We start from the raw sequence: 27,872 nt of genomic DNA on the forward strand, positions 1-27,872 counted from the left end.
GTCTTGGGAGGGCAAAGAAAAGAAATTCGGATCAATTCATTCAATTAGACCTTAGCAAACGGGAATAAAGCCGTGGAGTTTTGAAATGAAGAATGAGTATATTAAGGCAAAGCATGGATTAAAGTGCTCCACCATTATAGTACAGGAAAATATCAGGATAAACGGAAAGAGGGGCAGGGAATCATAGAAGACAATAAACCCAAGAAAAAAAATAAAAAAGAAATAAAAAAGAAAAAAAGAAAAAGAAAAAGAAAAAGAAAGACCGTAAAAAATTATATATTTTTGCAGCCATGGTTATCATTATGACTTTAAGAGGTTCTCCCCTGAGCAGATGGAGCCCTAGTATCACCTCTTCTGTCTGTTTCGTAGACAAGGTAAAGGAGGCTAGACAGCCTCAACCGCAGTATGTTCAGCATATGCCGAAGACGTATGTTCGGGGCCCGCCCCATTCATATTAGGATCACCAGATAAACCTCCAACAATTCCAACGAGATCATCCGAAGGCAGTAGCCCTTCGAAGCTGTGATTCTGGTGCGGCTCGCGCGATACCGTAACGGAGTGATCGGACGTCGTGAACGGCAGATGATGGTAGTTGCCGCCGCTAGTATCGCCGGGGATTGTTGTGTTTGGAGCTGACCATGGGGCGTGGGAGTGGCTAATTTCGTCGAGTGACTGGGTGCTGGGGGCGAAGTAGTGACCTAGTCCGGTGGTGCTGCTGTGATCGTGCAGATTTGCTGCATTATGGTGCGACGGCACATAGTGGCTTTCATGACCGAGTCCATAGGTTCCAAGGTTGGACGGGAGGGATAAATCAGGGATCTGAAGCATTACCGGTGTGCCGCTGGAAACGTTGATGCCGGCCGTTTGGCTAGTATTCTGTTGTGTGAGGTTGGGGAAGGGGTCAAGCACTGAGGTCGGGGCTGTCTTATCTGATAACCCCTCTTCCGGTTTTGTGATGCTGTTTAGAAAATCGAAGGCGCCGGCGGAGTGGTATAAGCTATTAACATGGTCATGAGATGGTTGATAGAGGGACCAAGACTGCTGCGAGGGGGCATTCTGGTGCAGTAGGTCATGGTGCTGAGGCGGTGCCTGGTATAAGTTCGATGTAGGCTTGCTTAGCAGGATAGAGTCTAAGGATAGAGGAGGAAGATCAATTGCAGTGGACGGTCTAGGGCTATTGGTCAAGGCACGATCCGGAGACGTTATCAGCTTTCGCCATGTCGTCGTGCCAACCTCGTTGGGTCGAGTCTGGCGGAACCTCCAGAGGATGATGGCCATCCGCTTGCTTTCTTCAGCAGGAGAACCTGGATAATGGTTCTGTAGACGTCGCAAGCTTGGAGGTACAGTAGCCCGGATCTCCTGCACCGCGGTCAAAGAGTGAAAATACCGTCGGGTACGTTCATCAGCAGCGTGGTTATGCCCGGTGCTCTCAGCTTCCCGCTTGTCTTGTGTCAGCTTCGTGAAGGTTTTTGCCCACCACGATGACTCGAATGGCGGCTTAACCTTTGTTGTATGCGGCTTGGTGAGGTTGTGATATGCCTCCATCGTGCGCCTCCCGTCTTCGTATATGTAAGTACTACATGTCCAATTCTCCATCTGGTTGACCGTTGGCGCCGTTCCAGACGTAGGATTTGCAATGTCAAGTTCCAGGTGGATCCCCAATCTAGAACCCATAGGAGGAAAGTCATCCATCAGCTCTAGGTTGGTCTCGAGAAGAATAATTTCGCAGTTCAGCGGATCGTTCACGTCTGAGAGTGACGAACTTAGGTGGGGAAAGGACACTCGCCAGTTCTTCAGATCTTCCAGCGGCATGGGCGCTTGACGTTGGTCGCCTTGGAGGCGGGTATACAAATGGTACGCGTCGTCAATACGGTCTGGTTTGTTTGGAGCGCTAACCCACATATCAAAGCTAAGGCCTTGGATTGTGTTGTTGTTTGTGTCATGTTGAGTTGAAGTGGGTGAGTACTGAGGTAGCTGCAAGTCCGCAGAGTAAGGAGGCATCAGCCTCATTGGTTCCGGGTAAGAAGAGGTTGCGTGAGTGCCGTAGTGACTCGACGGCAAATGGTCCATCGAGGTTCTCCATCTCGGTCCAACCGGTTGAGTTTGGGCAGTTGAACGATCTGATTGTTCTCGGACAAGTCTCTCCCCTGTGGGGTTGTTAGAATAAGTTCATCCAAGACCACATCTCGCAATTTACAATCAGGGTCACCCTTGAGAAATGAGTCAAGTACTTGCAAGTGACTGGACACTTGCTTCCTGGTCCTCCGCTTCCCAGTCAATTTATAGATGTACTCCGCAATCAGTTCGTTTCGTCCGTAGGACTTTCCACGTTCGGACCACTTTCGTCTCCCCATAGGCGGGTTTGCTTCAAGAGCTAGTCCCTCATTAGCACTTACTCGTGTAGGCAGAGTAGGTTCCGCTTACCTTGCTGGAAGGCATCTTCCAGTTCGTCTGACCATACTGGTTCCCCATCTTTCCCGGTATCCCGACGTGGCCGAGCCCTATACTCTAAGTACTTCTGTGATTTCAAGTAACTTCTCCCCCTCCTGGACCCTGCATATGAAGAACCATTCGATTGGAGACGCCGCAGCTTCTTGACCTGGTATCGATGACTTAGAAGCTGGGGATGATAGAGACTGGCAGTGGCAGTTGGCAGTGGATGGCTTGGGACTGGGACTGGAGGGTGAGGGTACTTGATGGTGTAATGCTGTAGAGGGTCATCACGTCCAGTCGTGTCATGGTGTGCTAGGCTGTCTGAGTACGCCTGTACGTTCCCAGACGTATTCTGAAGAGCTCGATCTGAATGGGCTCCTATGCTCTCCAGAGCTGCTTGGTTTTGGGATACCATGCACTCGGGTTGCCAGTCAGTAGCCATAGAGCAGGCCCCAAGATTCGCTCCCAAGAATGAGAACAAATTCCAAAGACGAGATATCGAGAGCTGGCCAAATGTTTACAGTCTGCAAAGAACGCAGAAAGGTGACAAAACAGCAATGAAGAACGTAGATGCTTGGAAGAGAGAATGTAAGAGCCTGGGAAAGAGAATGTGGAAGCGAGCAGCATGGTGTTTATACGGGAGAGCTCAGGAATCCCCCTGGAGAGGGGAGGATGAATGTATCCCCAGTAGTAGCATTGCTGGATCACGCTGCTTGTTTGGGAGTATACCCCTCTAGGGCAACATTGACTGTCCCTCAAGGTGGAGGAAGCTCCTGCTGCGGTTCACGCGTTCAGCCAAGGCCACGAAGAAAGGCAGACAGGACTGCTCTGTTGCAGCGAATCGGACGGTTCGAGACTTGGTCAAAGCCAATGCAAGGGGCAATCAGGGAGCACCACTCTATCAACAACCGTTCGGAGATTTTTAGGGTGCGCAAGATAGCTGCCAGGAGTTGGTATAGACGAGTATAGAGGTGGCAGTGGCAAGATCGCTCAGAGGAATGCAGCGTATCAATGGCCACTCGTGCATCGTCATGTTTGGAATGCTGAGGGTATTACGAATAGGACGACTGGAATGTAGAAGGTCAAGCCCTAGGAGTTGGAATATCCGAGGTGCGAGTACCTAGTTGTATAGGACTTAAGGAGACGCTTACATCGAGAGAGATCCCAGAAAGACAGTAATAATAATGCGATACAGGGTATCTAAGGTTCGGATGCACGAGTGGACGGCACTTTGCAGGACGCGTATGTATGCAGGTACTGACAGGAACGTGTGCGCTGCTTCTCTCCGGAAAGCAAGGGATAGTATCGCGAGAGTCGACCTGGATTTGCACCTATCGACAGGGAGAAGGGACTCTAGCTCTCGTCGTCCTGGGCCCCTACAGTGAATTTTTTGCGCCCAGCTCCAGTGAGCTTTTGGAGCTTGACCCTGTCCAGCTGCTCCCCTACCTTCTTTTCGATTCTTTGTATCTCCTCTTCGGCATCTATGGCCTCCTCGTTCGCGAATTCCAATACCAATCGTCTGCCGAGAAGGTGTGTGTTCTTCAAGGCATCCATAGCATTTTCCGCTTCTCGAGCGCTTACAAAATCAGCGAAACCGAAACCCCGAGCAGACCGGTCGAACTTCTTGGGCACCCGCACAGACCGGAGCTGGCCATAGGCCCCAAAAAGAGACCTGACGTCTTTCTTCGTGGCCTGGAACGGCAAGTTCTTAATGATGATCTTGGTACGTCGCGCAGCGATCTTCTTCGCTGTGTCCTCCTTTCTTCTTTCCTCGGCTGCATCCATGCCCTTATGAGACGCCCTTACCACCAATGCGTGCCGGTCAAGCGTGTAGCCATTCATAACAGCGAGAGCAGCCTGGGCCTGGGCCTTGGTTTTAAAATCGGCGAAACCGAAGCCCATGCTCAATGTCTGACCAGGGTTTTTGGGATCAGGTTTTGTTTTTATCCTTGCAGAAACAAAGCCATCCAGCGGTTTGAACGCTTCTATCAAAGATTGATTAGTTGTGGAGAAGTTAAGGTTCTTGATGAACAGCGTTGCGGTAGCCATAACTTCTTCGTCACCTTCACCCGCAGCGAAAGTATCTGCGGTTGAGAAACCTTGCGAGACAGCTTTGGTTCCTGGCAGTGGGTTCTGAGGCGGAACATCCGCCTCAAAAAGGTCTTTTGGTGCCTTCTCCAAAAAGAGGATCGAGTCACCGAGTTTTCGGTACGCTAGGCTTTTGAAAGCCTTTTGGGCTTCATCCGGTCGTGCGAATGCCACGATAGCTATTGTGCCGCTCGGCGGCATCAAAAGCCTGGTGATTTGTCCGAAGGGTTCAAATAATTTGCGAAGGTCTTCGGTTTTTGTGCCATACGAGAAGTTCTTTACTAAAATGGCGAGGTTTCCGCGCTCTCGTTGCTTGAAAGCGTCCAGATTTACACCGTTTGCTTTGAAATAAGCTTTCGTCTCTTGGATTACATGCGTTTCGGCATGGGCCTGCTTGACAGCGGCATCCGACGAAGTGGGATCCAAAAGGTCAGCTTTGGAGATACCAATTCGTTCAGCAACGGAAGACATGACGGCATCAGCCTGTATGGGTTAGCAAATATTCATGTAGTCCGTTAGCAACTTCCCAACTCACATTCATATACAGGGAGTTCCAGCTGAACGTTGAAGAAGAAGCCTCCTGTTTTCGCTTGATCTGCTTTTGCTTCTTTAATGGTAATTTGGACAGCTCGTGCTCGTCTAGCTTGTACGTCTTCTTCTGCGATGCCGGCAGAATATGTAACAAGCGACCTTGAAAGATCTTCCCATCTAAATTTCTGTACGCTTCAACAGCCGCGTCAGGATCAGCGTACTGAACGTACGCAAATCCCTTGCTGGTTGTGAATCTCGTATCGAAGGCAACATGAATCTAAAGCAATGAAACGTTAGCAATAGCCTCTAAGGCAAGTGTACGAGTCAAAACGGAGATAAAGCTGCTATATCAGATAACGAGAGGCATCTACTAAAATTCTCTCTTCTGATTTTCACATCACTTGCTTTTGCATCGGATGTCCCTATCAGAGGTATATCATCATTCAGGCAGAGGGTTGCACTATGAAGCGTGTTTGGATAGCGAAACATGGAAAGGTCATTACCTCTTCAATTTTGCCAAAAGGTGAAAACACCGGCTCGAGCTCAGATTCTTTCGTCTCGTAAGACAAATTTCTAACAAATAATCGTGCTGAAATGCGGATGTTTTCGATATTCGTGTCAACTTCCGCTGCTGCGGGTGTTTTCGCCAAGTCGCTCACAACGGGCTTCTCCGGACTCTCAGCTTTGGCCTCCTCAACGTTGGAGTCAATTATTGGCGTATGATTCGTGGCCGCCGCAGGGGGCGCAAATGTTTCTTGCTCATCTTCGTCTAGCAAGCCTAGAAGGCGGCTTGTTTTTGAGCGCAGCCAGTCAGAGTCGGAAACAGGCGCCTGGTCCTTTTGCGGGTCCTCCGACTCCTCTTCATGTTTTTCAGGCAAGGTTTGACCATCGCTTTCATCAGTTGTAGGTAAATGGCCAGAATCTACCGGATCATGAGAGCTTTCGTTTGCATCCTGAACCAGTTTTGCCTTTTTCCTCTGAGCGTATGTCAGTTCCTCCTGACCATCGACGTCGAAAGGCTGTTCCTGTTCTTGTGCATGTGAGTCGGTCTCAACAGGAGCAGGTAGCTGATCATCATTTGCCCACGTTCGGGTCTTAGAGGGTTGCTGTAAGAGGGAAAGATACTCTTGCGTTTTAGAATCCTTGACAGTATCCCCATCGCGTTTACGCTTGAGATTGCTTCCCGAGGCATCACCGGGCTGAGCTGTTCTACTGTCCTTGCGGTGGGCAGGTTCCGCATCAATCTAATTACTGGTCAGTTACAAGACCACCTTGACTGGTCAGCAAGCTCGATGGGAAAACGAAGTGCAAATTAAGCAGATGAGAGGAGTGACATACCGGCTTAGCAATGTCTACTGAAATCTTGGACATCCTCATATATGTCTTATTGAAGTAAGAAACAGCCTGCTGAGCCGCCTCAGAGCTTTTGAAGCCCACGAATCCAATCCTCCGTTTCGGCAGGACATGAGCATCCGTGACATGAAAGCGGGATTCAAAGTGTTTCTTGAGTTGATCATTGGTTAATGTTGGCGGGAGGCCAGAGACAAACACTCTTGTGCTCTCCATATTTGTGGATAGAGGTTTTGTTTAACACCACTCGCGGATGAAAAAAAGTTGCAACAAGAAAACTTTTTGGCGGCCTTTTTTTTCTGCTTTCATAGTGCCGAAGGCGGTGAGAGAGGGGAGTGGTGGTCTGTGCTTGCCCGCGCGGAGTTTCCTGCGCGCAGCCGCCAAACAACAAGTCGACTGACAACGTCCTTCGAGTCGCAAGTCTAATTCGTCGCATACTCTCGCTATCACGGGCTTCTCTTTCAGAATTGATTATCTTGTAGTTATTACTTAGTTGCTGTCAAGATGGCTTCCGAGAAGAAGGACAAGCTCGAACGTAAGCGTTGTCCACCATACAACCATACAAGCTCCTTTAAGTTCACTAACGCCGATTCCAGCCCAAATCAAGTCCGTCGACATGGTAAGAGCTCTGATGCCATGCGAATAGATTGATGCTTACGATCGGATAGTCGGAGGATATGCAGCAGGAGGCTGTTGAAGTTGGTATGAATATCTTCTGCGATTTATGAGGTTCGAGGCTAATTGTTTAGCTATCGAGGCTATGGAGAAATATCATATTGAGAAGGTATGTTCTTGCTGCGGCTTTTTAGACCCGATACATGTCTGTCTATACTAACGGCATCTAGGACATTGCTCAATACATCAAGAGAGAAGTGCGCGCCGCCCAACCTAAACCTACGATGGCTCGGAATCTTACAGTGGAACAGTTTGACTCTCGCAAAGGCGCTACATGGCACTGTGTGGTGGGAAGGAACTTTGGAAGCTTTGTGACGCACGGTAATATGCCGCAACGCAGGTGATGCCGAGTATAGACACTTGCTGATTGATGCCTACCAGAAACAAAGCATTTCATCTACTTCTACCTCGGCCACTGCGCTATCCTCTTATTCAAGACACAATAAGCCAGCGGAAACCATACTCGTTACCTTTCACTCAAGTCGGAAGGAACGCATATGTCACTTCAACTCCCATACCACTTTGTCACGATTCCCCAGCCGCATTGAGAGAATACCTCGAGCCAAAATAGTCATAACTCCTTAACATGCGACTTTTGTTGTTGACCCATTTCATTCGGTGTTATTATTGGTAAATCTATCCCTTAACTATTGGCCCAGCTTATCTGTGTCACCACCGTATGCCCGGCACGTCGTATGCCCGGCACGTCAAATGCCACGTAAACGCTACATATGACCTACTTCTCTATGATAGTCCCTTGAGCTCCGCGTCACCAAGAGAGATGCCAAGCTCCATAAGAAAGGCAGAGGGATTGGGAAAACACGTGCCCTGCGATAATCATAAACGCCAAGACCCGAGCCACAGCGCCACACGTCAACACCCCTTCCTTTAACTGCTGCCTTCCAACCCAACTTAACCACCTAAGATATCACAGACGTTCTCGAGAACTAGTCAGCAAGGGAAGACAGCTTTATACTGGCTATATATTTCAGCTAGAGCAAGGCCAGTCATCATGGCCATCTGCATCACTTTCGGAACACATGGTGAGTCCTTTCGGACCCTAGCCCTCCACCCGTTCCAAGCCCGGAGGGATACTCTGCACGCTGATATCCACCGCCGCACTGGGAAATGGGTGGGTGTATACTTACCAGAGGTATAGAATTCACGTCCATGCTGGAGGGGTACGAGAATGTTAGAGCTTATTGCTATAATTGTAAGTTTTCTCCTATTTCACGTCCTTTTGGGAGTATATACATATTCCCGACTTCTGAGACAGGGACACGGCGTGGCTGCTGTTCAACAGTTACCAAGGATCTGGCACTAAACTGCGTACAGGCAACCATTGGAATGGACGGTGTGTGACACGATGGTATGTTGTCCTGAGTTAATTAACTACGCCTTGGGCTAACGCATGTATACAGGCCATTCTTCACGATCTGCTTCATTGTATGGCGCCATCCTAGCCTTTGCTAAGGCAGTATTGAACCGAAGAAAAGGAATTGACATATCCCACACAGCCCGTGATCCCATTAGCAATGCACAAGTACAAGGAAGTCACATGCTACACATGCCGATTTACCCAAGACTTGCGGTACATCCTTCCCTTGCCTTATGCTCTCCTTTTTCATCTGATCCACTGCTTTTCAGTACATGCCCACCTTGTTCATAGACTAACAAGAATAGTGACCGCCCCGATATCAATCCAGACACCCGGCCGCCCCCAAATGCAGGCTACGGACCACAACCTCCGCCGCAGGCATACTTTGGGGGGTTTCAGCAGCAGCAAACCCCGCAGCAGCATATGCAGTATCCTCCCGTTGCGTCGGGGGCTACATCACCGCCACCACAACAGTATGCGTATAAGTGACTGCGCTCATGGCAAATGCCCCTGAGGCAGTGTTCGTGCAGGCCCTCGAAAGACTGGAGTTTACTCTCAGATTGATGACGATACCTAAGTTACTGTTTTATGTTCTGTTGGGGTTGATCTCTGGAGCTGGGAACATTGTTCTTGTCTTTCCAGTTTTGTAATTCTATATTCCGTTCTATAAGGCTAATGACGGCTTGGACGACCATAACCGCTTCAGCTAGGGTCCGTAAGAATGAATTATAATGATTAATGAAGTAGTCATATTCTATATAAGCTATCTTATTATGAATGCTGCTCATTACCCTGGTATATAGACTTAAGACTTATGTAACGAGTGGGGTATAATCGAATCAAACACGAAACATAAACAAATCTAGCTGGCTGGACACATCAACATCACAAAATATACGAACAAACTCATTTTGCAACAATCTTCTCGCTCGGCGTAACAGCGCCAGACCCAGACTCTTCACTCTCTTCGTCTCTCTGGCCTACCAGAGCACTGCTTTTCCACTGCCTTCCCATCGCATCGAGCAGCATAAGCTTACCAACCCTTTTGATACTGCTCCTACCCTCCCAGAGCGGGAATAGAATAACCCCGAAGGCAGTCCCAAAGAGCCAGATGATGCCCACAACAACCCAGCCTGTGAAGAACTTCTTGCTGAAGACGTACCCGCTGCCATACATGGGTATAGGCCAGAGGATTAAGAAACAAATTACCATGCCAATTGTGAGGCAGCGGGAAATAAACGCGGCTTTGTTGAGTTTTCTTGTTTCCTCTTCCTCTTCTTGTTGCTGCGATGGGGACGAGTTCGTGGTGGAAGCGCCGGGAATGAGCTCGGGGTCGACGTGCGCCGCCGCGGCGACATCCGAGTCATCGACTTTGCGGATGGCGCGCATGGATTCGTAGTCGTAGTTCTGAGGACCGAAGAGATATGTCAAGATTGGCGAGAAGACGACGGGACTAAGCAGGGCGGCGACGTTGCCCGCTAGCATGGGGTAGTTTGCTCCTGTGGATTCGACGGTGAAGACGCCATACTCTGTCTTTGTTGTAACAAGCCACGCAATAAGGGACATTGCGAGGCCTAGAACTGGAGAGGCGGCTGCAGCGATCCAGTTCTGCCCCTTCCAGACGAGGGTCATGGCGCCGGGGAACACGGCCGAGGAGATAATGACGCCCATGAGAAGGTAGAGATATCCCATTCCGATACCAGCGTAGTGAAGACCTGTCGCAAAGGCAGCCATCACGATTGCGAAGACTACGCAGGAGAGGTGCGAGATCCAGACGAGGCGTTTGCCCTTTGCGGCGGGGTTGATGTAGGCTTGGTAGATATCGTAGGTGAGGATCGAGGACACGGCGATGAGCTGGGCCGAGAAGGCGGAGGTCACGGCCATAAAGATCATAAGGGTTGTGCATACTGCGCCGCTATATCCGAGGAGTTCGACGGATGCAAAGGGGAGGACGAGGCCGGCTGTTACGTCGACGGAGGCAATGCGGCGCGTTCCCTCCAGCGCAAGCGCAGAGAGACCCATCGTTGTCGCGCAGAGCCAGGGAATAGCGAACCAGCAGAGACCGCCGATGACATACCCAGGGAAAGCATGGACCGGGTGCGCGGCGATAGCCTTGTTGTAATAGCCGTTGTCCAGGAAGACGGTGCCGAAGTTGCCGACGAGGTTGATGACCCAGAAGGTACCGCCGTCTTTGGAGCGCATGGTGAGGTAGCTACCTTCGGCGTTCCCGGAGACTGGATTGCGCTGAGCGGCTTGGACGAGGAGGTCGTAGACTTTGCCGGGGGAGCCGAGACGGTCGTTAGTGGCGTAGGCAGAGAAAGCGAAGATGAAGATGATCACGACAATGACAACGGTGTGCATGTAGTCGGTGATAAAAGTTGCTTTAATGCCTCCGAAAAGGGTGTACAGAACCACGCCGATTGGGAGGAGGAAGCAGGCTGCAACAACTGGTACGCCAGTCATAGAGTTGAGCACCGCTGCGCCGCCAGTGAGCAGCATGGCCGTAACGAGGATGTTGGTCATCAGGCAGAAAACGATGAAGACGAGATGTACGACGGTACCGTAACGGGCACGAATAGCTTCCAGGAAAGTGTGTGCGTTAGGCGCGCGTCTCTTGAGTTCAATGGCGAGCGTTGCAAACAGGATGATCTGAACGGTGGCGCCTGCAAACTGTCAGTATATCCTTCGTGTCATGCCGGGGTGAAGACGGTGAAGACCAACCCGATGCATAGAAGAACGGCCCCGAGGTGCCGTACTGGTAGGCCACGGCCGAGGACTGCAGCAGAGTAGCTGCCCAGGTCCAACTGCTCACGACAGCAGAGGCCACCAGGCCAGACTTGACACTCCGTCCAGCTGTGGAGAACATCTCAGACGTGATAATCTCATGTTGATACCTAAACCGTCAGTCCTGCTCGAAATCAATGTCTGACAGAATCTACCTCTTTAGGGACCAAGTGATGAAGATCATGACCAGGGCAAAGGCGAACCCGAGCCCGATGATGATCCCGTACCCAAACCCTTGGGTGAGGGGGGCAGTGAACGTAACGGTCTCTACCCCGGCCTGGTCGGGGGCAGCTATAACCGCAACCATGCTGGATAGCCGAAATACCAGTGGAGAACTAGCAACCTCAACAGAAAAGCAACTGTTTTACTTCGTAGTGCAATTCTAGGCTGTCTGTTGTCTGCAGTTTCCAGATCTTTAAGGTTGTGATGGCGACAACTCAGAGCAGGGACTGACTGGCTGATATAAGGGCTTGAATCTCCGATCCCGCTGCGTCAACCATCAAGCAGGATCGATGAAGCTCGCGATAGACAAGTAATTATTGGCGATGCAATGATAAATAAGAACGAGGCTGATACAGGGAGAGCTGTCCCAGCTCGGGGAAGGCTTGATAAGGACGACCATGTTTCGTAATGAAGGAGTAAACTCGGCATAGTTCTTGATTTCTCCTCCAGTCCTTCACTGTCGTACTCAGGGTCTCTGAACAGAACGGCCTGCAGCAGTGAGTTAACCTTACTGGGCAGGATGAATCGTTATCGTGGTGGATGAAGAAGCGAATCATCCCATTGGAAAATTGTAGGCTTATCAGGAAAGCTTGACGCGATCCCATTGGACGGGAAAGCGAGCTGATAAGCGGGCCCGACAATTGAACTGGGACGGGCCGGTCATGGCCGAAGCGCGCATCGAAGAGTAGTGCCATGGTCATTCTCGAGAACTGACTCGAGAACTGATAAAACTTGACTGCAGATAACGTGTTACTCGATACTCCCACTAATCCATTCAATCCTGTGCTCTCTCACATGGCCAGAGCTCCGAAATGTCCGACTACGTGCAGCTGTCTCCCTGGAAATGCCTATCAGGGTTAGTACGGCTCCTCTCTGGTACAGGGAATATATTCAGACACTTATCAACCTCAAGCCATAATGGAACTCGTCCTTTTTTTCTGCTAGACCAATAGCAACAGCCTCTTCGCCCAAGAGTATTAGAGTCCACATCGACCTCTGCCTCTGAATGCTTCCACTGGGAGTTCGTCTGCGAAGTAGTGAGGAATAGGGAGGAACATCGTCCTAAGTAGACCGTAGGAGATGGTTGGACTCCCAAAAAGGCCTGCCCACAGTGCCTAGGTAAGCATACAATGGTGACCAATCGTTCTTGCAATGAGTTTTCGCCAGTTCTGCGGGCAGTTAGAGAGTATATACCTCCAAAGTCCAGGACTCAGAGTCCATAGAATACGCCATCCGCGAGAGTCCACAAGTTACTTGGGTGATCACTAGAGGCTACAGATCCTTAACATTCTCACACACCTGGACCTGGGTAGCGAATACAGCGTTTGCCAGTGGCTTCAGAATCTGGATTCCTTATCTGATCTCTTCCCTTGTCATCGGTGCATCGGCCACATGGACCCAGGACAAGCGGGCCCTGAGGCTTGGAGCGTGGGGTGTGAGTACTATCTTCGACTGCTCCAGGTTTCGCGAATTGACTAGTGTCGAATGAGATTCAAGGCATATATTCTTAAATACAATCCAACCCCAATTCAAGCGTTTCCTTGACATTAATGACGGGATAAGTCGATAAGCGGCTGTTCAGGTGAACCATTTAGACCCTTACCTATACATCGTAAGTCCGCCGGTAGTGAGTCAAGATATCAGTCTTAGAACGAGATTTGCGGGCATAGCACACTGTGACAAGATTGGCGAGACTACTATACAGATGCATTGTTTCCCAACTGTAACTAATCTGACTAACTCTGCATTAACTAAAGTCGTTCCGAGCACCTACTCAAGCAGGAAAAAAAGTTTAACGCAAAAAAACCCATACTGCAGATGGGATTGGCTTCAAAAGCACTCCAGCAAAGAGAAATCGGGTTTGAACAGGTAATTCCCATGCACTGTGCATCCCAAGCTCACCGGCGCATGGAACGAGACAGAGAAAGGAGTAGAGGGGGTATATGGTATTCGAAGGTTCAGAAATGTCGAGTATATCGATTGGCGCTCCTTGGTAGTCGATGCCTCGCAGAACGGACAGTGGACATGTTCATCGAGCCAAGTCATCACAGTTCTACACACATGGGAACCATTCTGCTTAGACATATGCCAGGCCGTTCTGCCCGCATCCAGCTCGATGACACCCAGATAAGACCAGACAGCGAAAATAAGCAATAGGCCGATAACGGCTCTGCAGCTCACGAGGAGAATTTGCGAGTGATCTTGGCAATGACTGAACAAGCCAATGTCAGCACATGGCTCAATCGCCAAATTCTTAAGATAGACAGATACATACCATGCAGACCGACAACAGAGAAGATGAAACCTAAGCTAAGAACCAACACAACAACCGGGTCAACCCTGAGACCAGGGCTCTCATCCGTGTACAGCTTGAGCATGGTGCTGGAGGAGCCACCAGCACCGGCGGCGCGGGTTGAGCTAGGACGGGCATTTCTGAGAGACTCCTTATGGTCTGCGGCTGCGCGGCGACGCAAAGCAGCCCGGGGACCACCGGGGGGAGTGGGAGAAGAAGGGCGGTTGACGGAAGAGACGGCGGAGGCGGCTCCAGCGGACTTGGACTCAGGGCCTGATTCGGCGCCAGAGGTCAAAGGGGAGGCAGCGCGGGGAGAAGACTGTAGCGGAAGTTCTGTGTCAATAGCGAGGACTCAATGGACCCTTGAGACGAACTGCGAATGAGTTCGCTTAGATGAAGCTGCTGCTTCGAGGATCAATAATTTGGGACGCACCATTGTGAGAAGAGACGAAATGAGCGATCGGAACCAAGATCAGCGGAAGGTCCAACAGATCACAGAAATAGAAGCAAGAATTAAAAAAAAGCTCTGACTGAGAGAAGAAGGAGAGGAAGGCTGGGGAAAGTGAAGTTGCGTCGAATTGGCGAGGTGAAGGTCTGGAGTCGTCCGAAAGGACACGATCACAGTTCACTGGTCGTATGGTCACGTATTGTCATATTTCAATTCCCCGGCCAGATTAGCCAGCCACGACACTTGTTTCCGCTCTTAGTGAGTAACGATATTTCACTGCCACTGGACTCGCCCGAAGCGAATTAAAGCTTTGGAGTTTGTCGGTCCTTAACAAGTCCCGATAGCAGTCCAAGTAAAAATGAATCTACGAGTAAGCTAGCAGGTGGCTACTTTAAAATATGCAGTCATGATGATTTGACGTAAATGTTAGTAGCTAAGGTAGGAGACAATAGATGTTCATCAAGCGGCGCTATGGGTACTTGAACTGACATATAGACAATAGAGCAGAAATGTAAGCAACCCAGACTTTATAATGGAAAGCCGTAACAAACCCCAATAACGTAGGAAAGGTATCATAGTGTAAATATTCGAAAGACGCCCAAATTCAATATTCAGTCGAGACATGGCCAGGTGGGCGCATATAGATTGTCTCATGTACAGCACCGTCGAAGGAAACAAGTATACGAGATGTTTTTAGTCGATCATCATTCGGGTGGGCACCTGTCCGGCAACGTTCGACAGCTCGGTGGAGCCCTTCTCCCCATTCTTGACCTTCTTTTTGTTGTTGATGTGAGGCTTCAGCCCCCTGTGGAAGTTGTGCATGCACACGCAGGCATTGATAATGGTCATCACGATCAATATCAGCGTAATAATGGCAAAGAATGTCAGAGATCGTCGGGCAGTCGAATAGTCATTGGCGGTTGCTGGTTGATACATACGAACCAGCTTGAAGAGGAAGTACGCCATGGCTGCGAAATAAAGAAGCTATCAAGGGTTAGGATAATCCAGCATCAAATGAACCCAGTGACATACAATAATGGCGATCATTCCTATCGAGCTCTCACGCTTCACGAATAATGCTGCACAGAGGAGGATAAGGATCGTAACCGGTATGGCGGCAATGGTAAGGGCGAATTCGGTGTCTTTTCTGTTCGTAACAATGACAAGGAATTGGATCGTGAAACCGAGGAAGAAGAAAAGATCGAACTTAAGCAGCGCGATGTAGATCTGGCAAGACGTTAGTACTCCACTTGAATCCAAGGGCAAGAGCAAATCCACGCACCTGGTACGTTAGATAACGACGCTTCATGCGCAGATCAGCGCTGATGTGCTTGTAGATGGACCATGCGAATTCATCATAAAGCTTCCAGGCGACGATCATCATCAGCACACTACCCATGGCCACAACGATCGGAATAATGATAAGGAACGGTTGAGTTTCGGCCCAGATGTCAGGGTTGACGGCATCGTTATCCGTTAGGACTGTCACAGCTTCCTTGATCTGCTGAACCTGAACTGCGCCGTAAACCAACAGTCCAATATTGCACAAACACAATCCGATAACCTGAATGGTATTTTTGAGGCGCAAAGCGTCGTACACGAGGAATAGTTCGTAGAGAAATCCGAAACTGTACAGTGCAAGGAAAGTTGGGATTGTTTTAGAGGAGGTCACGAGTTCGGCTTCGGCTGTGAGTTGGAGCTGGAAGTTTGCGAAGATATAGCTGCATATCGGCCGTTAGAAAGCACGGGGATAAGATGTCCAGGCGCAAACATACCATTGCAGAGCAAGGGTGATGACGGTTTGAACTAAGGTGACGATGGCAAAGGACCACGTCCAAAGGGAATTCGGTTTATACATTTTGCGTCGTTTAGGGGCCGGGGACACATTTGTATAGCCTTCTCTCCCGCGGAAACCCCCGTGATCTCGTCTGAACGAAGGATCAAAGGATCCGCCGAACAGGGACGCTCGTGATGATGTGTGGGAATAAATCTTGACAAAGTGCTCCGTGACGGAGCTGGTATCGTCTAAGTATTCGGGCTGTGGGTACAATATGGCGGTTTACCACCGACGCGGTGGTAAGCAGGCGGAAGCGGGTTCGTGAACGGTCAGGAGGCGTGGTGTACTTTGTTTCGACAGTCCGGCCCTGTTTGTCACACGGCGTCCTAGACAAGGGTTCGTCTCAAGGCCGTTTGAGTATTCAGGAGGTCCGATCTCAACCGGAATCAATAAGCAGCGACACCAAAGTTCTCAACTATCATACAACCTCCAACAGATACCCCCAGGTGTAGACCGGCGGACTGGGGTAAAACGGACGAGAGGGGATCGCGGTCGCAGGTCGAAAGCTTGGTGGATGATGGCTTGGATCTCCAGAAAGGTGGTGCCAAGCCGCCTGTGATACGCCGTAGTTTGTCGGGCGGGGAGGCTCACATCGATTGTCCGGGCGAGGTCGAAGGCTGAGCTGCAGGCTGGAGGGAGTCGGGAATGGCTATGGATCAGTGAAGAGTGAAAGCGAGTGACTGGGAACGAAAGAATCACAAGATTTGGAAAGAATGAAAAGAGATCGACAGACTTGACTCGGAAATGAGGGCTGGGACAAGAGGACAACGGGAGGAGTGGGAAGAAAAATGCAGACAATAATCAGAGAGATTCTGGGGGACGCGAAACAGCGGGAGAGTCCGGTAATTTCCAGGCCAGCGAGACTTGCTGGGTGCAGAGCCGTGGTTGAAGGCCGTTTAAGGGGAGGATCGGTGGGACTGGCAGTCTGGCACAGGCACACACCTTACGTGGTCCATAGTCCAAGAGTCCAGACTCTACGGCATTTTCCTGACAGCTAACGGTGCCCTTTTCCTCTTTCTCTCATCTCACGACACTATCGATCCTCTTCATATTATTTTCTGATCTGGTCAATACTACACTCTAAAAATATGGAAGGCCGGATGAGTCTGAGCTTTTGACTGTCCCGTCCCTGACACGGCACACATCCTGTACAACACAGCCAGGGCTCAACTTCTTCCATAACGCCGTTTCCCGTACGACGGTGTCGGATTCTCCTGGCGCGTCAAACTATGGGGCTAGGTCGCTCTGCCCTGAGTCTACAGAGGCCGGATCATTGCATTACTCAGATTGTAGTGTTCTCCTCATGCTGCTGCACATCAATTGTTCTGTCGATCTTGAACCATGATCGTCATCTATTACCAATGCGCGATGCCAGCTATTTATAGGAATTCGAACACACGTCCCTGCAGGGCAGAGGCTTTGATAAGCAGATGGTGCAATAATAATGCGGTGGTTGTTGCGCTGCAGACCTCACTTACTTTACACACCGGACTACAGCCACCTACTGCCCACATTCGAGATGCCATGATGGGGCCCGCCGGCGTCTCCGAAGGCCAGGTGCAATCTGAAGCAACTATGGGCTTAATAACATCCACCGGTCCAATCTCGTGCGAGCAAAGCGGCCAAAACTCCGCCTCCTTGTGGCTGAAATTTGGCCTATAGAATATAAAATATCCAGGGTAGAGAATCCTTGGCTAGGGTCGATCCTCACCGTGGATTTGAGTCTAGACTGAGTGATTTGGCTCCGTAATCGTATAGCTCGTTTCAGAGAGGACAACGATTGTGGCGGTACTTCACACGCAAGCCACCTAAGGCCCGCAACGAGGCTGGAGAAGAGTGGTCCCGTCGGAGCAATGGAGTCGACAGCAGGGTCGAAGAGGTCTAAGATCATGGGGCCGGCATTCCTTCGAGCTCTTGCGGGACTTTCGGATACCTTTGGGGTCTGTTGCTGAAGTCCCTACGACACTCGTCGCGTGCGCTGTGCGCAATGCTCCCAAGCCCAAAAAAAGATTATACATGCTGGCTTCACAGCTCGTAAGGAAACAGCACCCCCACAACCCCGACTCTACCAGTATACTCAGGCGGTAGAGAGATGTACATTGTCTCAAAAATCAGAAGGCACAATAATTAAATGAACGGTAGCATCGCGGCTATGCAGCACGCCAAATAGAGCTATCAAGTGCCAAGCCATGAGCGTACTGTCACGTGAATTAAGCATTCGTATTTGTGATGTTTAGACCTCTCATCCAGGCTAAAGCCAAGCCTTAGCCATTATCAGCAAGCGGTCAGAAGCGCCCGCGCTCTAGTGCTGCATAGGGCTCAGCCCTGTGCATCGTCTAGCTCAGGAAAGTTCTCGCTGAGCAACTGACTCCTTCCTTCTTCCTTCCTGAAGCCAGCCATCCCCCCAATGCTGCGTTTCTTTGCTACACACGATAAGACGTTCCCGTCTTGTCCGGGCCAGTATAGCTAGATGACATCCCGCATCATCCGCGCCATACGGCCCGATTTCTGCAAATGAGAAATTCGGAGGAATCTTCAGACCACACGCACCCGCTGTCCGACTCTCGACTCTCGAGCTGAGTCGGACGGCCGGTACGGCCCGCAAGGGTCTGGTGTGAGGCACATCTGCAATCGGCATCAGAAACATCGGGGCGGGGGGATACTTGTGTCCTTCCCGGTTTCCCCTTGGGAGAGTCGTTGCGAAGATTGTGTGTGTCTTCGGGCACGACACTTTAGTGCAATACGCAGCATGCTTTGCCCCTATCTTTACTTAGTAGGGATAGGGACTGGTATCATTCGATTCCGATTATTCTGGGGGGATGGCGCTTCGCATTTTTTCTTCAGGTTAGTTTTCTCTTCATCCCCGCTTCGCCTGGTTGGGTTGTGGAGGACTGGAAAGAATGGTTTTGTGGCCTTGCTAATTTGTTTGGCCTGGGCCTTTGCCTCGTAGGGCCGCGGCGCTGGCTCTGGCCTTTGGAATGCCGGAAGTGTTTGCGGATACTGCAGGGGGGGAGGTGGTTAATTCTGTCGACTGGGCTATGCTTTGGATGAGGTTCGATGAAGGGTTCGTGTTTGCGCAGCTAAAGTACTGTTAGTTTGGATATATACGGTGGTATAGTATTAATGGAGATTGACAGAATCTTTTGGTAATAAAGTGCAAAACATCTCGCTTTGATATCTAGAATGGATATTATAATAAAAGACGTCTATCCTTCTCGGATATCGTCAACACCCAGGAGTATTTTCGGACAAGCAAAGAACAATAAAACAAAAGAGGTAGAATCATGCCCGTCACCTAATGCATCCCTTTCGTGATCATAACCGGTTTCTGACTGGCCGCGCTTACTCCTCATCACCGATCTAAAAATCCCATAAGTACAGGTTCCACATTATCATAGCCCAGGAGATGGGGTATTAGGAAGACTCACCTTGGGAGCGAGGTAGAACCTTAGATGGCCGCTTCCAAGACCGTACTCGACGAGCAGGGGCACCTCCTGGGAGAGGGAGAGGCTGACGGTGCTGGAGAGGTTGGTAGCCTTGCAGAAGTTGACGAGATATTTAAGGGAGAATGTGAGGGCGACAGGTTCGCTGAGGACAATGGAGACATTTTGCTCGGGCTTGTCGACGCTGGTGTGCTGGCGGATTGTGACGGAGCCGCTGCCAATGTCACCCTGGCAGGAGAACTTGACACCTTCTTTTGTTGCTTCGATGACGACTAGACGCTGATCAGTACAAACTCGATGTAATGGAGAGATGATAGCCAGCCACACACCTGACTCGGAAAGGGCATTTAGATCCCTGCAAATCCGCTGGAACTCCGCCGAGGGCATCTCAATCGTAGCAGCGTACTCTGTCTCCGGGATAGCCAAGTGCTCCTGGTCAATGTCCATTAATTTAATATCGTATTCACTCAGCCTATCCGTCTCCGCGCTCTCGAACATCAGGTTAACGACATCAGGAGAGTCGTCCGCCTTCAGAGTAAGGATATCTTCGTTTTGAGCAGCGCGCAGGACCTTGGTCAGCGAGACCAGGTCGATACCGATGGGGATGTTGCGGTCGCAGCGGTAGGGAGAGAAACCCTCTGCCTTAAGGAGCATTGATACCAGGGCAACGTGGGAGTTGTCCATGGCCTGTAGGGCGATTCCGGAGTCATTGCAGTCGAAATTGCAGTACTGCACGAGATCTTTGATGGCGTCGACGACCTAGTGGGGAGTGTGAGTATCTAAATGATCTGGTGCAGATGATCGTGAGACGGGACATACGCGCTTGAGGAGACTAGCTTGTTCCAGACGGGCTTCCAACACTGTCTTTATGTGAGATTGTTGTCACCAGGGTAGGTTCCTCCCAGCTACTTACTCTTGATGTGCTGTTTTGTGTGATTGAGTGGTGAGAGTGTGATGGGATTAGAGAGGAAGCCGAGGATGACAAAAAACTGAGTAAAGAAGAGGAGGTTAGAGTGTCTTATATAGAAAATGATATCGCTGCTGGGAACTCACAGTAAATGAAGAGGTGAATTAAGTAGCGAAGGAGCTGGAGGGGAGAAATGTCGAGTAGAGACACTCGCGTTGGAGAGTGGGTCGTGTACGGCTCACGCGTCGTGTTAATTTGACCATTCTGGGACTAGCTCGAGGGTTCGTGTCCAACTAATGGTATTGGTGGATGGCATCCAAGGTCTCGAGATTGGCAAGGAACATTCGATTTTTATCAATACTAGTAGTATACACTGCCTATCATTACAGTAAGGAAATATTTGGCGTCTGCCGCTAGTAATCTGTCCTCCAAAACGAATGCCCGGTAAAATACAATGGACAAGATACTTTAAAAGAGATCAAGTACTCCGATCCATACAAATGAAAGCGAAAGAGAGATGAAGGACGGCAAGACCGCAACGCCTGACTCCAGCCAGTTCTATACAATTTGGGTATAATCGCGCCGATGGGACGGGCGTCGAAGAAATTTCGGACAAGGCATGTGCAGAAGCAAAGATAATATATAGGGCATCCTGCGTAACTCGGCTGTGGCTGAAGGATCAGAGGCTTGTGACGCGTTTTGAATGGGTGGTTTTGGGTCTCTGCTTTATCACCATCTCGAGCTCTTTGAGCATATGAGTGTTAGCGTCCATTCGGTCTCGTGCAGCAGCTTGTTTGGCTCGGTCTTCTTTTACTCGCGCGATACGTTCTTCTCGGGTCAGAGAAGCTCGCTTGTTATTTCGCGGAAGGGCAACAGCTTCGAGAACCTCTTCAACGTCGTCGATGCTATAGTTAATGCCTGAGACAGGCCTGCTTTCGCCGTTCAACGCCCTCAGCGCGTCAGATGGGCTGCCTTCTACTGCAGTAGTACCGCCTAGACTGGGCGTGGGCGAAACCGGGAATAGTCCACTGGGTGGTCGCGAACGAGAAGCAACAGAGTCCTTGTCCAGGCTGTTCATGAGGCTGGCTTTGCCGGATTCCCATTCTTGGAGCAAGCCCCTGATGTCACTTCCGATTGATTCGTACTGAGCCAGGAGCGATGCTTCCAGCTCGCTTGTGTCAGTGCGATCCAGATCGTTTGTTGACATTTCTTTAAAAACGTGCATCTTTGCATGAAGGGCACGGATGCCCTGAGAAAGCAAATTCAGCTTCCTGTACTGAGCGCGTAGGCGCTCTTTGCCGGGAGAAGCTGTTGGAAGTGGCGATGGCGGGACATCAGCCGCGCGGTCCTCTTCGTTGAGGACGCTGGTCATCCTCTGCATGTTCTGGCCAGTTACCGTTGTTAAGTTTCGCATCTGTTCAATAGCGGTACTCCACCTCGCGATATCTGAGCCGCCCCCGTCGGCGCCGAGGGCCAGAAGACAGCAGAGAATGCTCTTCCTAACAAGGTATAACCTTCCGAATAATGTACGAAGGCCGCGTAAAGAAAACTGGTCTTCGGTTTCTCGGTCAGCGAGCGCTGTTTCAACCTCTATGAGATCTTCTTGTGAAATATCGTAAATGTCGTAATATTTAGCGAGATTCGCTCTGTCTGTCAGCGGCTGTAGAACATGCTGCGCTTGAATATAATGGTCCAGCATAGAATAAAAGCATTCGGATACGATGCGACGCAATCTCAGACATCGACGGACCTGTGTCTGGTCTTCGAGTCTACTTATCGGTGGTAGCGGTGTACTTCTGCAGGACAATTAGCCATTGCGCCTTGTATTGGGTTCTGGAAGACTCGCATGCGATAGCCCCTAGATACCAGTTCTACCTCCTGTATGAACACTACGGATGCTGAAGCCGCGGAGTCGAATCCCTGAGCATTACCTATCAACAGCACAGCAGCATCGACGGCTTGGTGTCGCAGATATTTCAGCCACTGGCGTCTCGCAAACGCGTAAAATAACACTCCAAGCACCGGAACCAGCACTAAAAGCACGCCAACCTTTCGAGGGTTGATGCCCGTTCCCGCCCGAGGCCGACTCCAATGTAATAACCAAGCGATTGAGAAAGAGGTTGAGGCTGTCACAAAGGCGCCTTGTAGACCAAACGTGGTGGATATTGCGGGAAGGTCGGTTGGGACGGTATTGGATAGCACATCGGTAGCGGAGGTGTACGACGGAGCACTATGTTCGTTCAGTAGTTGCGATGCGACAATGACGTAGCCGAATTGTTCCAAGAATCTCTCATTATCATTTCGACCGAGACGGGAATTCAAAGCAGACTATCGCCGTCAGCAGGCTCCTATCACCACTCGTGTTATATACGTACTGTGCAGGCATCGTACAACCGACCCAGGGCGGCTGTCTGGCGTGACGCATTGAAGTTTACAGGTTTTGGCAACTTGTTCCGTATCTGGGTCTGGAACTTCGACGCTCCTCGAGGCGCAAAGTCAGCGGCCGTCGAGTCGGATAGGTCGTCTTCATTCTCGCTCTCTTTGACTGGCCAGTCTGGGCTGTGTTCACCTTCTCCTGAAAGACCCAGAAAGTCAGAATCATCGTCCCCAGAGTTGTATCACCAAACTAACCTCGAAGGTACTCGGCCAAAGGCGAATTCTCGTAAACCAGGGATTCCATAATTTATGCTCATTCCGTAAGCGGCGATGGAAAGCTGTTCAAATTGTATTCGCGTGAGACCAGCGCACGGAGGGAACTGCCAGATGACTTGGGGAAGAGCTGGATGTAGGAAGGTTCAGAAGCAACGTGCTATTCCTGGGCCATCTCTTTAAGCCCCAAGGAGGATGCTTCTGACTATCGATAAGGAGCAGGTAATATCGGAACTCGACAAGTCGTGACGTGAGGGGGTCCCGGAGTAACTATGCAGGCGAAATAATGATGATGTTATTTCAAGCACAGCAGAGGCCAGAGTACCGGTTAGAATGGGTATGCAGAACAGAGACGCCGCGCAGATTGCAGAAGGGACGTTGTAGATCAGCTGGCCGACTGGCGGCGTGTCTGGGGAAAGGGAGAGGGCGAGAGACTGAGACGGTCAAATCGGAGTGAAATCACAGGTTCAGGAACGGCGGCCGAAGCTAGAGTCGTAGTGAGAGGGCGACACGCCCCACTGCTCATCTATCTCGCCGTGTCTGCATACGGAGTCTCCGTAATTTACATAAATAGCAATAGCCCGGGCTTAGAAAGGACTGACAATACTCGGCGATGACTGTCTACGACGTTTGGTGAAGCTCTTGTGAATGTCACTCTGCCGGGACCGAGGTCTACAACCGCCATGCAGTCTGGGCTTCAGGTGTTCGTCGCCGTCTTCCTCGGATCTTCAGCATAACGTCTGTTTCAGCTTTATACAGGGGGACAGCTCGGTTGTTGGAGAAGCTCCTAACATCTCATTGATTGGATCATGCTGATTCCCCGCCCTTACGATCGTCGTGGGCACGGTGCCAACATCACCGTAGCGAGTTGGACTTGGTCTATTCCCCCCGCATATGCGAAGCCATAATTTCTTATACCTGAACTCTAAATCCCTGGGACTTTTGAACTGCAAGATCTCAGGGACACTTGAATTGCCAGCTCGGTCCCTTGCTCACATGCTTTGACCTGCAAGGGCTTTCAAATGCGTGTTCCTGAAAATACATGAAGTGCGGCAAACTTGGGAAATGAGTCCTTTCGATAATCAAGAGATGACAACAACGCTGGAAAAAAAAATGAAGAAAGAAAAGAAAAAGAAAGAGACCTGTTCTTGAAACATAGTCCATGGTTTTGTAGATTAGCAATACTACCAATTTTTCGCGCATCCTGATATTCTCTGCCCTGGACGATGATGGGACAATTGTGGCCTCAGGCATAAACCGTTGTACAGGCAACTAGGGGACGTCAACAGTCGCGCGCTACATCTGCCTTTGTAAGTTGACGCACCATGTTATCCCGTCCGCCAATTTTGATATATACCACCGTTATTGATTGATGAAACGAAAATTGTTTTGCATCCTCTAAAGAAATATACTATGTCTAGCTTATTCTTATATGAAGCTAGCACACCGTGCCCACAGGCCAAAGGGGCGAGAGCCAGCAATGATAGTGGCAACGGAAGCGACCCGATGGGAGGTCTGTGGGACGAGCACCTCGGAAATTACGACGACACAAGAAACATCGAGTTCACGACCGAGATCAGAGCACCGATTCTGGGAGCCAAACCGAAACGGCGAACGAGGACAACCACATCCTTCTCCATCCACAGTGATTATGACGAGAAACCACAAGCAACGGTTCATTCAAAGGGGGGAAACAAATCAGCCGGAATTGCCCCTACGAATCGTAAGACGTCCTTGCTCGCACAGCCCGCGCAGCGGTTTCGCTCACGGCCCAGGGTGAGCTTTGTCCCTAGTCCGCTCAAGCATTGCCAGCAGCACGACAAGACCGAACCTGAGAATAGAAGCACGAGACCGGATGTGCAGAAGAACAACGAGCTTCTGAAACGCATCAATGCCGCAAGTGAAGAGGTCGTAGCCAAGCATGTTCTGAAGGATGCACGACGGACTACGGCCTTTTCACCACCAGAGGACACGACTGCGGCTAGTGTTTTTATGGGCATCTTTAGCCCTCTTAAGTGTGATGTCGAGAATTATACTTCGAAAGTCTCCGACGTCCGCAATTCGGAGCCTCGGATTACGAAAGAACGACAAGCGAACCCGTCCATCGTGACGTCTTCCGGCCGGGTTCCATTGAAACCCAGCTCCAACATCGGTCAAGAGTCGTGCGACAGAGCTGATATTCCCGGCCAAAATGGAGGCAAGGAGAACATTCCCCCAGGAATGAATCTTGCCGGCGTCAAGGGAAGGAATTTCCGCCAAATGGACGGGCCCATAGGCGACAAGCTGAATTGCTCGAATCTTATATCCAGCAAGCCCCTTGCGACGAGAAAGGTAAATCAACCTGTGAAGGTTGACAGCCAGACCATCCTCAAGGCGTCAGTTTCAACTGCCGTCAACGAAAGACGAACATTAAGTATCCGAACAAAAAACCCAGCGACAAGAAGTTGTTCTTCATCAAGCGTCTTGAGCTCGAAGACCGCGAGCCTGACAGCAGGCTCTACCAGCCGGAACAGCTTGAAGCATCTCCGCCATGAGTACCCATTAGCTTCTGCGAGTATTACGAACCCTGCCATGTACAATGACAATTGGCTTTCACACCAGGAGGTTATACTGACACAGTTGATCAATGGGGTACTCAATCACCCCGCCGGCGGGGTTTCCGATCCTGCCATCCTTCGAAATGAACTTCTTCAGCTCTACCAGGGAGCATACTTTACAACCCTTTACAAGAGACTCCATGCTTCGCTGGTGTACGGTGCTTTATCCATTCCAAAGGATGTCCTCAAAGAAAGACGGCTTCGGCAAGACTTGGGAATGAAACGAAAGTTCATCGACATCTGGGTCCAGACTTATGATTCGAATGCTCTGCGAGCTGCACTGGAAGCTGTCACTGGCAGGATAATTCCCCTCGCCAAGGCAAACGCCAGCAGCATACATAAATCGGCGAATGGAGCTTCTCCACTCGAGAAAGCTCTAACGAAGAAACTTGCAAAATTCCTAGACGCATTTCTGATACAGAATCAGGACATGGATCGGAGTAGTAGCGAGCATGACACGGACAATGATGAAGCATTGGCTGGTACATATCGCCGAACTCTTCTTCGCAGTATGATGATGGTCATACTCCTAGATAAAGCTAGGACAAGCCCGAAGACCTCTCTTTCACCGCGTTTGTTCCTGGCCTCGTCGCCATACAAGTCTTCTTCTGCTGTGCTCCAGGCACTGACCCGATTTCTGCTACCTTCCTGCGGAAATGTCGGCAAAGCCTTTGCTCAACTCGATTGCCAACTGACATACGAACAACATCCACTCGAGGAATACGACTTTGTGATTTCCAACCTTGCAATTGATCTGAGAGACGGCATTCGCCTGGCAAGGCTCGTCGAGTTGCTCCTCTACCCATCATCTCGCGCCGCTTCTATCTCTGTTTGCCGATGGTCCCTCTCTCGACATCTAAAATTCCCATGTCTGAGCCGCGCGGTGAAGATGTCCAATGCAAAAGTTGCACTAGAAGCATTAGCAACTACAGACAAGGGCAAACAACTCGTCACCGACATCCGCGCAGCAGACATCGTTGACGGGCACCGCGAAAAAACCATTGCGCTGTTATGGGGCCTTGTCAGCAACTGGGGTCTGTCTGAACTGGTTGACATATACAGTCTGAAGAAGGAAATTTTACGACTGGGACGCAGGTATGATATTGAATACAAGAATGACACACTCTCTGCGGACGATTTCGTTGAGAACAATGAGCCTATCAAGCTCCTTAGACAATGGGCATTCCTCGTCGCACAGCTGAGAGGCCTAGCTCCCAATAACCTAACAACGGACATGGCAAACGGCAAAGTCTACGAGTGTATTCTAGACGAATACGAAGGGTACATCTACAGTCAGAGCACGTTTACAGAAGGCAGAGCATCCCTGAGAGACCGTCTCCGAGCGCTGGGATGTAGCGAACAATTTAGTAAGTATCCTAATGATTTCGAACCATGGCCGAGCTAAGCTAACATCATCAGTAAAAATCATCTCCCCTGGTTTAGAAGCCCACATATTGAATACCCCATCCACAACGGGAGCACTTGCCTACCTGTGCTCTTGTCTCCTCCCGATTGCGAAACGGGCCCGCGCGGCGACAGTCATTCAGAACGCCTGGCGACGAGTCCTCGATCATCGCGAAGCAGAGAAACGGGCCATGGCCAGGGATATTGCGCGACAGTGCGCTGCGGTTGTTCAAACTAGGGATCAAATTCTTTGGGCGAAGAGCGTAATTGTGCATTGGTGGAGACTTAACAGGGCAAGACGCAGGAGAAGGAGAATTACCGTTGCGTCAATGAAATCAACAACAATAAAGCGACAGTCAAGGATACCTGGGAGAACATCTACCAAGATTCCTCTGCGTTGCGTGAAATAGCCGCTCATTTGCTTCCCTTGCTCTGTATGAGAGCCTATGTGTCGAGTACCACAACCTCTTTTCTTATGGCATATATATTTTTCCTTTTTTTCTACTGAAATGTGCACTCTGCAGGCGGCCTTGTAGTAACGGTTTGTCTCCTTGCATTATGTGGACACGCCTGAATAGAGGCATATTCAAAAGTCGCTACTATCCTTTGTAGCAAGGTAGTCTCAACCTAACATATCCCGAAGCCCCCTTTCCCTCATGTATAATCACATGCCCCTTCTTACAAATCTGATGTGTAGCAGTTGCCAGGTCAGGTTTGGGCATGACTCGGTCTTACGTTGGACCATTACTGAGTATGCTGCATATCGTAGAAAGGGGGAGCGCGCTTGTGGGGGACGAGAGGTAACAGGAAAGGTAATACTGCTGCTTCCTCTC

At 50.2% G+C, this 27,872-nt stretch overlaps 13 protein-coding genes across 13 annotated transcripts; 5 read left to right on the plus strand and 8 right to left on the minus strand.

Annotated features, from left to right (window-relative positions):
* Positions 1 to 4: 4 nt before the first annotated feature.
* On the minus strand, positions 5 to 3,410 carry abaA (transcription factor AbaA). The gene is made up of 3 exons (XM_073741883.1): positions 2,425 to 3,410; positions 2,198 to 2,374; positions 5 to 2,147 (listed from the first exon to the last, which is right to left on the minus strand). The coding sequence occupies exons 1-3, from the start codon at positions 2,873 to 2,875 to the stop codon at positions 385 to 387; spliced, it is 2,391 nt and encodes a 796-aa protein (XP_073598220.1). The 5' UTR covers positions 2,876 to 3,410; the 3' UTR covers positions 5 to 384.
* On the plus strand, positions 3,044 to 3,410 carry BDW70DRAFT_131678 (uncharacterized protein). The gene has a single exon (XM_073736028.1). The coding sequence runs from the start codon at positions 3,106 to 3,108 to the stop codon at positions 3,400 to 3,402; it is 297 nt and encodes a 98-aa protein (XP_073598221.1). The 5' UTR covers positions 3,044 to 3,105; the 3' UTR covers positions 3,403 to 3,410.
* On the minus strand, positions 3,411 to 6,633 carry mrd1 (RNA-binding ribosome biosynthesis protein MRD1). The gene is made up of 4 exons (XM_073736029.1): positions 6,391 to 6,633; positions 5,556 to 6,296; positions 5,057 to 5,329; positions 3,411 to 5,004 (listed from the first exon to the last, which is right to left on the minus strand). The coding sequence occupies exons 1-4, from the start codon at positions 6,616 to 6,618 to the stop codon at positions 3,787 to 3,789; spliced, it is 2,460 nt and encodes an 819-aa protein (XP_073598222.1). The 5' UTR covers positions 6,619 to 6,633; the 3' UTR covers positions 3,411 to 3,786.
* Positions 6,634 to 6,795: 162 nt separating this feature from the next.
* On the plus strand, positions 6,796 to 7,622 carry BDW70DRAFT_11999 (dynein light chain DYN2). Its single transcript, XM_073734745.1, has 7 exons — positions 6,796 to 6,937; positions 6,999 to 7,021; positions 7,071 to 7,104; positions 7,152 to 7,186; positions 7,248 to 7,274; positions 7,329 to 7,398; positions 7,459 to 7,622. Exons 1-7 carry the CDS (start codon positions 6,907 to 6,909, stop codon positions 7,521 to 7,523), a joined length of 285 nt encoding a protein of 94 aa, XP_073598223.1. The 5' UTR covers positions 6,796 to 6,906; the 3' UTR covers positions 7,524 to 7,622.
* A 351-nt stretch (positions 7,623 to 7,973) lies between these two features.
* Positions 7,974 to 9,201, plus strand: BDW70DRAFT_131684 (rhodopsin family protein). The gene is made up of 6 exons (XM_073736030.1): positions 7,974 to 8,120; positions 8,237 to 8,290; positions 8,413 to 8,446; positions 8,499 to 8,523; positions 8,595 to 8,668; positions 8,761 to 9,201. The coding sequence occupies exons 1-6, from the start codon at positions 8,090 to 8,092 to the stop codon at positions 8,942 to 8,944; spliced, it is 402 nt and encodes a 133-aa protein (XP_073598224.1). The 5' UTR covers positions 7,974 to 8,089; the 3' UTR covers positions 8,945 to 9,201.
* BDW70DRAFT_166021 (sodium:solute symporter family protein) lies at positions 9,031 to 11,546 on the minus strand (the record flags this gene model as incomplete). The annotated part of the gene is made up of 3 exons (XM_073741885.1): positions 9,031 to 11,118; positions 11,177 to 11,349; positions 11,395 to 11,546. The coding sequence occupies 3 exons, from the start codon at positions 11,544 to 11,546 to the stop codon at positions 9,362 to 9,364; spliced, it is 2,082 nt and encodes a 693-aa protein (XP_073598225.1). The 3' UTR covers positions 9,031 to 9,361.
* BDW70DRAFT_131688 (uncharacterized protein) lies at positions 11,522 to 11,978 on the minus strand. Its single transcript, XM_073736031.1, has one exon. The coding sequence runs from the start codon at positions 11,888 to 11,890 to the stop codon at positions 11,732 to 11,734; it is 159 nt and encodes a 52-aa protein (XP_073598226.1). The 5' UTR covers positions 11,891 to 11,978; the 3' UTR covers positions 11,522 to 11,731.
* Positions 11,979 to 13,106: 1,128 nt separating this feature from the next.
* BDW70DRAFT_131691 (SEC61-beta family protein) lies at positions 13,107 to 14,327 on the minus strand. Its single transcript, XM_073736032.1, has 3 exons — positions 14,188 to 14,327; positions 13,737 to 14,073; positions 13,107 to 13,673 (listed from the first exon to the last, which is right to left on the minus strand). Exons 1-3 carry the CDS (start codon positions 14,188 to 14,190, stop codon positions 13,639 to 13,641), a joined length of 375 nt encoding a protein of 124 aa, XP_073598227.1. The 5' UTR covers positions 14,191 to 14,327; the 3' UTR covers positions 13,107 to 13,638.
* A 268-nt stretch (positions 14,328 to 14,595) lies between these two features.
* Positions 14,596 to 16,374, minus strand: BDW70DRAFT_12046 (uncharacterized protein). Its single transcript, XM_073734752.1, has 4 exons — positions 15,978 to 16,374; positions 15,485 to 15,923; positions 15,235 to 15,429; positions 14,596 to 15,186 (listed from the first exon to the last, which is right to left on the minus strand). Exons 1-4 carry the CDS (start codon positions 16,058 to 16,060, stop codon positions 14,896 to 14,898), a joined length of 1,008 nt encoding a protein of 335 aa, XP_073598228.1. The 5' UTR covers positions 16,061 to 16,374; the 3' UTR covers positions 14,596 to 14,895.
* Positions 16,375 to 18,439: 2,065 nt separating this feature from the next.
* Positions 18,440 to 19,182, plus strand: BDW70DRAFT_131694 (uncharacterized protein). The gene is made up of 2 exons (XM_073736033.1): positions 18,440 to 18,883; positions 18,990 to 19,182. The coding sequence occupies exons 1-2, from the start codon at positions 18,789 to 18,791 to the stop codon at positions 19,132 to 19,134; spliced, it is 240 nt and encodes a 79-aa protein (XP_073598229.1). The 5' UTR covers positions 18,440 to 18,788; the 3' UTR covers positions 19,135 to 19,182.
* A 199-nt stretch (positions 19,183 to 19,381) lies between these two features.
* On the minus strand, positions 19,382 to 23,069 carry BDW70DRAFT_148575 (proliferating cell nuclear antigen, C-terminal domain-containing protein; the record flags this gene model as incomplete). The annotated part of the gene is made up of 7 exons (XM_073738884.1): positions 19,382 to 19,399; positions 19,468 to 19,754; positions 19,812 to 20,241; positions 21,123 to 22,145; positions 22,232 to 22,717; positions 22,765 to 22,964; positions 23,021 to 23,069. 7 exons carry the CDS (start codon positions 23,067 to 23,069, stop codon positions 19,382 to 19,384), a joined length of 2,493 nt encoding a protein of 830 aa, XP_073598230.1.
* An 877-nt stretch (positions 23,070 to 23,946) lies between these two features.
* On the minus strand, positions 23,947 to 24,274 carry BDW70DRAFT_131699 (uncharacterized protein). Its single transcript, XM_073736034.1, has one exon. It carries the CDS (start codon positions 24,239 to 24,241, stop codon positions 23,996 to 23,998), a length of 246 nt encoding a protein of 81 aa, XP_073598231.1. The 5' UTR covers positions 24,242 to 24,274; the 3' UTR covers positions 23,947 to 23,995.
* Positions 24,275 to 24,417: 143 nt separating this feature from the next.
* On the plus strand, positions 24,418 to 27,471 carry sha1 (putative calmodulin-binding protein Sha1). The gene is made up of 2 exons (XM_073741886.1): positions 24,418 to 27,002; positions 27,055 to 27,471. The coding sequence occupies exons 1-2, from the start codon at positions 24,452 to 24,454 to the stop codon at positions 27,447 to 27,449; spliced, it is 2,946 nt and encodes a 981-aa protein (XP_073598232.1). The 5' UTR covers positions 24,418 to 24,451; the 3' UTR covers positions 27,450 to 27,471.
* Positions 27,472 to 27,872: the final 401 nt, after the last annotated feature.

The sequence above is a fragment of the Aspergillus foveolatus genome (genome assembly GCF_047715535.1).
Source record: "Aspergillus foveolatus strain CBS 279.81 unplaced genomic scaffold BDW70scaffold_11, whole genome shotgun sequence".
Taxonomy (NCBI): Eukaryota; Fungi; Ascomycota; class Eurotiomycetes; order Eurotiales; family Aspergillaceae; genus Aspergillus; species Aspergillus foveolatus.